This window comes from Protobothrops mucrosquamatus, unplaced genomic scaffold (assembly GCF_001527695.2).
Source record: "Protobothrops mucrosquamatus isolate PMUCROS unplaced genomic scaffold, P.Mucros_1.0 scaffold2960, whole genome shotgun sequence".
NCBI classification, from domain to species: domain Eukaryota; kingdom Metazoa; phylum Chordata; class Lepidosauria; order Squamata; family Viperidae; genus Protobothrops; species Protobothrops mucrosquamatus.
The window spans coordinates 222979-231758 of NW_015388983.1; the positions used below are offsets into that span (position 1 = coordinate 222979).

Below are 8780 nucleotides of genomic sequence, written 5' to 3' on the forward strand. Positions count from 1 at the left end.
ACACACACAAACACATACATATCCTTATGCTCAGAAGATGGCCCCTTCCTGCCAAATATTAATCTCCAGAAAGCATGTCGAGAAGTTCAGAAGGAGCATCAAGGATGGACCACACAATATTAATAGATAAAAAAAATCCTAGTTAGAGGAAGCAGCTAGAGATTTCATCCTCTGGCGTAATGGAAGGATTCAGGACAGGGGCTGAAATGGACCTTCTAGTACAGCCTTCTCCAGCCTAGCTGAACCACAATTTCCTCCATGTCTTTTCTCCCCTCTCCCCCCCACAGCCAACATGGCCAATGAGAATGGTTCTGTGGTATATTAGGAGGCATCAAGTGGAGGAGGCAAACATACAGATTCTTATGTGAAGATTTATTGAGACTGTTTCTGTTGGTTTCTCCCTCTGTGATGCCACAGATTTATTTGGTCCTACTTTTTCTCTCATCCTTCCTTCTGTGTTTCCCATGAATGACAAATGTACAGTAATGTATACCTTGGGGAACATGTGTAGAGTGGGTGGAGGGGTGGACAGTCAACTGGATGTTCAAAGAACTTCTTTTTGAGGATCGTTAAAGAAGCTGGACTTTAGGTTTTCTCCAGGTTGATGCCAAGGTTTCAAACCATCTTGCTCCATAAATTCTGGGCTTGACATTTCCATCCACAAATGGGCACTTTCGTAATGCAAAGGGGTTTTTTTCTTGTTTTTTTTTTTTCTTTTTTTCAGGCAGGGACCAAATTCCAGACATTGTATGACAAAAATGCAGAGGAGACCCATAGTTTTGATGCAGGGAAAACATTTAGGGGAGCCTACTCACACAGTTTCCTTGGCCAACCGTAGGGATGTGAAGTGACCTTTGATTTACCTTGTTTCTCGTCAGGGCAGTTAGCAGTTTAGAAGCATGAATGATCGTTTTCCTCCTCATAATGCAGATTGGATCCCAGTGTCTGAATCGCCACCTTGCAAGATGATAAGAAGACTCCCCTGGGATAGCTGGGGATCCTTTTTGCTTAAACAAACATCCATTACACAAAAGAGCTCAGACTTGCCATCAAAGGCCATGTCCCAAAAGGAAGAGAAATATACTCTCCATCTTTCAAAGGAGAGTGTGGGGAGACAGCTGCTTGCCATGCCTGTTTATGAAAGAGTATAAGATCCAGAGGTCCTATAGTCTAGAATGAATTTCTATCTTTTGTTATAAGTTCTCTGTTAAAAAAAACAAAATCCCTGTGGTTTTTTTTTTTTTTCTAATTTGGAAGGCAGGATGAAGATGTTGCTTGGGTTGTCATTGTAAAAAGTTCGGTTGCAGTTTCTGAGAGATTAAATCTCTAAACAGGGTGGGGAACATGAGACACCATGCAGCACAAGGTCTACCCTACTGGATCCTGTACATATGTCTATTCTGAAGAGTGAGAGCATACGGGTACTCTATGGTTTGCTTGTTAATTCTTATCCTACCTTTCCAGGAGAAGTTAACGGGGGTTTAAAAATACCCTCTCTTCTAGTGTCAGCCCTACCACAATAACTGCCTGGTTTGTTGGGCTGAAAAGGATCTCTGATATATTTCTGGGGTTACAAACTGTCCATCCATCTCTTTACTGTTCTGTGAAAATTCAAGTGGGAATTGACTTCTAAAAATCCACAGGTGGATAAGATCTTTGTTAAAATCAAGCAAAAGTAGCACCAGAGGATCTGCAAGCTTCTGAGTTCTTTAGATTTATTGTACACCACCCAGAATCCCTCTAGGAGGGAGATAGGCACTTCATAAATGTGATAAATAAGGAAATAAATACGATTCCTTTTTCCAGCAATATGTTACAGGAGATGGTCCAGGGTTGATTGAGCTGTACTTCTTTATTGGACAACATAATGCAGCAGTCCACCATCATTTTGTCCTTTTTCAAAGTCCAGGGATAGATGGGGTGGAGAGGTTGAAAATATAGATGTAAAATTCTCCATTTTTCCTTTAGAGTCCATAGCCATGTATGTGTGTTGACAAATCTTTGCTCACCTTTCTCTGGTTGTTTTTTATTTTTATTTTATAATTCTTGGACTCATCTATTTATTTATTTAAAATATTGAGTTTCATTTCTTAAAATACATTATGATATTTACATACCCATTCATGATGATGAAAATTAAGTTATTATCAAAACACAAGAAGCAGCTTTTATTTTTCTGCTTGGCATTTATTTTAGAGCAATGATGTCAACGATACAATCTGATGTTTTGTTACTACAGATTCTGTTACCAGCACCAACTACTATACCCTTGGTTATTCCGAATTAATTAAAATACAGCCCATACAACAATCCTGTCCAAATACATATAGTTGATCTAGACCCTCCTTAATTGTTTCTAACTATCAGGAAACTCCCTCTCAAACAAGTAGAGTTTTTTTGATGTGTCCATTGAAGTGTAGAAGGTTAAAATAAATATATGAACTCCTATGAATGTTGTACCAATATCTGCCTCTCATTTCTCAGAATATGTTCTCAGTCACTTGAAACAGTGATTGAGAATTTCTTCTGGATTTCTCTCGATCAAGATCTCTCTGTTAGCTTGACTGGGGAAGAAATCAGAGGATGTTATAGCTCGTATCCTTGTTCCCTGTGACATGTGGCTTCATTAATTTGTAACCTCTCTCTGGCCACACTTGCTTCCCAAATTATAAAAGTCCCATATGAATGGTGAGGGATTCCCTTGCCGTTTAATTCAAGCACATAAAGCTAAAGATTTCTGGAGAGATGATTAAAATAAAAAATAAAAACAAGTACATTCACCCAATTGACCCAAAACAATCTTGTAACTAATCAAGTGCAAGAACATCATATTACATCTCCTAGAATGTTATGGAAATTTTATTTTCCTTTAAGGGAAATTTCAAAAGCACGTATTCTCTCTCCTTGGTTCGAAAGAGGTAAAATAGACAAAATGCAGGAACATATTTTTTTTCCCCCATGCATTGACTCATGCCAACTTTCTGAAAGGATCCCTTGCCTAAAGTTAAAGCTATAGGACTTCTGCAAGAGATCCAGCATACAAATGATCCCATTGGATGTTTTTAAAAAGCCCAACAGATAGTTTAAAAAGCCCCCAAACAGAACAAAAACCAATAACCTCTTTGCACACTTATTCCCCAGCAAATGATCCTCGGAACAATATCAGTATGAAGGCATCACAATCTTTAAAGCTTAGGAATCCTTGACTAAAACAACTGCCATATTTGTGACCCAACATGGTAGGCTGTAGAACAAATACTGTGTTTTGGGGTTAGGGTTGGGGAATCACAGCTCCATTATCTGGCAGAATAAGTTCCAGGTATTAAGAGATCCTAGAAAGGTTCCACTAAAATAGACTCTCGGTGTACTAATAAAGTCTTACACGTTTTCATTGGCCATCCTTATTTAATTTGAACAGGCTTTTAAATCTAGTTTTCTTGCAAAAACAGAAGTGGTTGGTGAAGCTCTTTTGCAGGGTGAGTGTTGCATGTATCTTACTTATCAAATGGCTGAGGCAAGCTAACAAGCCCATGCGCCTATTTCAACTCCTGGTCTGGTAAGGATGCTGCGGACAAGACTTTAGAAGAACAACTTGATCTCTGTGTGCCGAGGAATATGCTTCTTGAGGAATGTGCTTCTCCAGCAAAACTTCTTTGGCCCTCTGCCATAAAATACGCAGTAATGGGAAGTTACTTGCAGAAGGCTCCCATTAGTCAGCCAGCAATAGCCCATAAGCATCAGTTGCAGCCGCATTCTTCAATTACCATGTCTTCATGGTGACGGACCCTTATTCTTCCTTTCTCGTGATACAGCATGGACAATGGACTTAGCCTGATTGGAGCACAGGATGGGCAAGGCACTCGGTTAGGTTGGTATACCTTCAGCAAGCTCTGTGGAAACAGAAGAGGAAATCATGAGCATCGTCTGTAAGAGTAGATCCAAGAGAGATCAAGAGGATTTGCTATTATGAACTGGCAGATCCTGATTTCAATAAAAGAGAATATTTGTAGCTCAGGATTAAAATAAGGGGTCCTTGGTGCTCTCTGAGCTTGGTGGGTTTTTTGGAGACATCTGATTACCCAAGCTAGGTAACATCATCAGTGCTAATCTGATGATGTTACCTAGTTTGGGTAATGAAAGGTCTCTAAGAAAACAACCAAGCTTAGAGAGCACCAAGGATTCCCCCAATCCTGATTTGTCATGATTTCAGAATTGACCTGGGTGGACTCTGATCCACATGAGGAATCACCAATACATTCAGAAGGCTCAGCCATCAAAAGTGGAGTCCTATATTCCATTTTTAGACAGCTATGCCAATCAAACCAACAACTGTATTTTTATTCAGTATGATCAATGGGAAAAGATCTTTTATTTCTTCCAGCAAACTTTACTTGTTCAATGAATGGTTGTTCTGGTTTTATTTATGTTGAGTGGTGTGGATTGCAGATCTTCAATGATGTGTTTTGCATTGAACAAGCTTGAACAAAACATCCTTAAAATCTGCTTCACAAAGCAACATGGGGGCTTCTTACTTCTAAAGGTAAAGTGGAACTTCTAAATGTGAATCTATGTTATAAACTAGCATGTGCATAATCTTAGACAAAGGCCACTCTACTACTGCTTTGTAAAAGCTTGCTTTTCCAGTTCCTTTTCAAAGATCTGGGAAGTATTACTCTACCAAGCCCCCCCCCCCATGGTCTCTCACACGCTCCTTCATACCTGAACATAAGCATGATTTGTTGGTTTGAAGGTCTCATCGACAGGTGATGGACATTCTCCTTCACATCGATATGCGTTGTACTTCTTGGGATGTACAATCCAGCTTCCAAAGCCAGTCTTATCAAAATCCACCATCATATCGACTCTTTTGCATAGAAATCTGCCTTCCTCCGCCCATTTGGAGGATTGGAGAGAGCTCAGTTTAATTCTTTGTTTTTGTTTCCTGTTCCTACGATGGCGACGTCCTCCAGCTTCTTTAGTCGTGTTGTCAAACAGAACATGCTTGGACATCTCTACGGTTTTAATGAGACTTGAACCCTGAGAAGGCTCCATGGGTTCCTTATCTTTGGAGAAGATCACCAGGAGTGCTCTGTCAGGCCCATTGTGGACAAAATGCTTCTTGTCTTCTCTAGAATTATTATGGACATGCTTATCCTGGAAGGCACCAGCTGTTGGGTTACTATTGTCCTCAAATATATTCCCCTCTTCCCAGTCTTCCTGTGGGACTTCTGGAATCTCAATGCCTGATGGCAGCCCTTGGTGGAGCCAAAAATGTAATAAGCCAGTGATGTTGAAGACTTTCCAGGGTGAATGGTTGAGGGAGAGGCTACTCACAAACGAACCTAGGAACATCCTATCTGTGCAGGTCTGATTCCCATAACACGTGTGGTTGTGGCTGTGATAAATGTGCACAGTGATATTTCTAGTTTGAGAGAAGGTCAGCAGATGAACCCGGAGCTGTGCCAGCCTGATATCATAGTTGCTGGAGATGGAAGTCATGTCAAAGGAGAAGTCCCAGTGATCTCCAAATTGGAATGAAGCTGGAAGACAGCAGAAGGATAGTAATTACAAAATAAAGTTCACACTTTGAAATGTTAGCATAGATTCCAGAACTACTCCAAAAATATCATGTAGGAAGACATTTCAATGAGAAATAAAATCTATGAAGGAAAATGTAGTGTTGGAAGAATCTTCGGCTCTGTTCAGATTTGTAATTGGGATACTATTGTATTTATTCACATAATGTCTCCTCTCCTGGATCAAACTTGGGGAATTATTTTTTCTGACTGTTTGCATTCAAAGATGATTGTACGCAGTGCAGTTTGTAAGATCCATACATTCACCAATCTAGTCATGCTACTTTTCCTAAAAGTTTTCAGTTCTTAAACTAAGTGACAAATTAGTGGTCAATGAAAAGAGAGTAGCCTGGTGCCTTAACCACTAGATCAAACTTGTTCTCAAAGCTTCATATTCTTCCAATATTCTCATCACTTAATGTTCATCACTGAGGCTCAAGATTTACTGGAGGAGTATGTTAAACTGAATACCTTTTGATTGTTAGCAAATTTACACAGAACTATAGTTCCAAACCCTGTTTATTGTATGATCCTAGAAAGCCACTTTAGTAGTTAAAACATCAGGGTAGAAAACTAGAGATCACAAATTCTAGTTCTGCTTTAGGCACAAAGCCACAACTGGGTGACCTGGGGCCAGTCACTTTCCGTCAGCCCTAGGAAGGAGGCAATGGCAAATCTCTTCTGAAAAACTTTGCCAAGAAAACCACAGGGACTTGCCCAAGCAATCCCTAAAAAAACACACCTTATTGAACAGAAAGGGGGGGGGGGAAAGCTAATTATAGTTCATTTATAAATCATGCTTAAGCAAGGACCCAGAATCCTCCATATTTAAGTTGAGACACTAAGATCAAACAGGTAACTGTGGGACCGAGTGGAATACTTCTCTGCCATCTCCTGCTTCTTAGCTAAACTACAGTCAGATTACAAAGATCAGAGCATGTTAATCCATGCTTTTGTCTCACCAAAAGAGAATGAGGCTTAAATACCAAGGTAAGCATATGAATTCCATGAACATCAATAACAATCAAGGCACTTAGTGTGCATTCTCACTTATTTGGGAATTTAAGACCCATTGCACAAAACAATGCATTCTTAATTTGCTAATTAGCTCTTCTGGTTGGCATCTAAGAGAATGAGCTGCAAATTATGCCTCCAACCCCTGCCCGATACTGGAAAGGTTGCCTAGTAGCCAAGCCATTAACTTTCAACTCAAGTCTTTGCAGAGAGCCACTTTGTTGTAGTTGCAAGAAGCCAGGAGGCTGTGAGTTCTAGTTCTACCTTAAGACGTAAAACCTGCTGGGTGACCTTGAGCCAGTCACACACTCTCAGCCCTAGGAAGGAGACAATAGCAAATCACTTCTGAAAATCCTTGCCAAGAAAATTGTCCAGGACTCAAAATTGACTTGTCCAGGAATCAAAACTGACTCAAAGACACACACACACCACACACACACACACCACACACACACACACAGAGCAGTCTCTGCCTCTCCTAACTGGCAATATGGGGAGAACAGCAATAGTCTGTTTATGAGGTTGTAACAAAAAGAATAAATAAGATATATAAGACATAAAAGGCAAAAAAAATGTGTTTAAAATGCTTTGTGAATTGTTCTCCTTGTATTTCATAAATAAAGACATTGGCAGTCTGTAATTAAGACTTACAAGGAAAAAAACTTTTACAAACAACTAATATTAACCTGGATCCTGCCAATAGCAGCTCCCTACACCTCTGCAAACTACTGCTCACACCCCAATGTCTTCCAGTTTAATGTCTTAATGTCCAGTATTGGTAAAGTAATTGATTAATTGGGTTGTGGATGTTCAAAGACCAGATCTCATTAAACGTCAGTGAAATCTGAATTCCACATCCTGGGTTGCTTTGATCATTCCTTCCCACTCCTTGTAACATCCTTGAAAAGCTGTAATCACTTATTGCGAGTTATTTTAAAAACGTTAAAGTGGAAAAGGGATGGAGGGAAAATTCATTATTTTATAGCATCACAGTGGACTTTGGACTACTGAAGGGAGCAAACAAGAAAGACCAGGAGAAAGTTAGTCGTTCACACATCTGAGAGAGAGAGAGTTAGAAGCATGAGTCTCTCTGTGGGTTAAGAAATCCCAGGATTAACTGAGTTACATCCAATCAAAAGGATCAAGGGATGGCATGGAGATTGGTCATTGGTCATCTTGATATTCCCCAACTGGAGAACATTACTAAAATAACCATCCCCCAGCATCAGTACTCCGTTGCTCATTGAAATTGATGAAAGGGCAGTTATTGCAGTGAATAGCCCTTCCATGAATTGCCATGAAACCCAATAAGATTGATTTATATTTTACGTTTCTAGATCACCCTTCTCCGTCAAGCCACAGAATCACCTTAGATTTTGTACCAATGAATTTCCCCCAATTCATACCCCCACATTCTGAGTGGTGCAGGGCTGTGAATATATCTGTGTGTGGGTTTCCATAGGGGGGGGGGGTGATGCACATGGGACCTGTTCGTGCTATTCCTATGGGCTTCTATAACATGGGTTCAGTTATCAGTAGCCTAGAAACACCCAACACCCAACTACTGTAGCATGAACCAACTTATCAGGCGAAGGAGTTACTTCAAGGCAGCCATTCCGCTTTCTGAACCCAGGGTTAGGCTTGAGCATAATAAGCGCTTTGAAGAATGAGTGTAAGAGACACGTGAGAAGGACTCTATCTGTGGAACGTGGAAACCCAGTCGTGTTTCTGAAGTGGACTTGCCTGGGCTGTCTTAGAAACGGGCGCATTTGCAAGTCAGTGTCCCCCCCCCCTTTGAAAGCAGTGCCGATCTGCTCCTTTCACTTTCACCTTAGTGTCTCCCACTCGATGCCTGCCTTGGCTCTGGGGAACTTTTACCCGCAACTTTTCAGGACATCCTTCATGAGCTACCTGCATCTATATTGGCTCTCTTCCGCGCGCTCCCCCCCCCCCACAATACACAAAGGAGCGGAGTTTTTCACTTTGGTACCCCATTCCCACCCATGAGTATCTGCAGGATGTCAAAAGAGTTGAAGGATGTGGATTGGTTCTCCTTTGCAGACGGCTGCGGGGTGGGGGGGGGGGAAGAGAAGTTGGGGTGGGGGCTGCAATCCACAACGAGGAATAGGGGACGGGGGTCTGGAACCTCACAGTCACCGCTATCACCCTTTTCTAAATACAAGCGCAGCC

At 41.0% G+C, this 8780-nt stretch overlaps 1 protein-coding gene across 1 annotated transcript in view; it reads right to left on the reverse strand.

Moving 5' to 3' along the window:
* Positions 1-3737: 3737 nt before the first annotated feature.
* The window catches only part of NODAL (nodal growth differentiation factor), an 8778-nt gene continuing 3735 nt past the window's right edge, over positions 3738-8780 (reverse strand). Inside the window, exons 2-3 of the mRNA XM_015826106.1 lie at positions 4720-5540; positions 3738-3890 (exon numbers count right to left, since the gene is read on the reverse strand). Of these exons, the coding sequence (XP_015681592.1) occupies positions 3738-3890; positions 4720-5540 (974 nt within the window). The remainder of the gene's footprint in view (positions 3891-4719; positions 5541-8780) is intronic.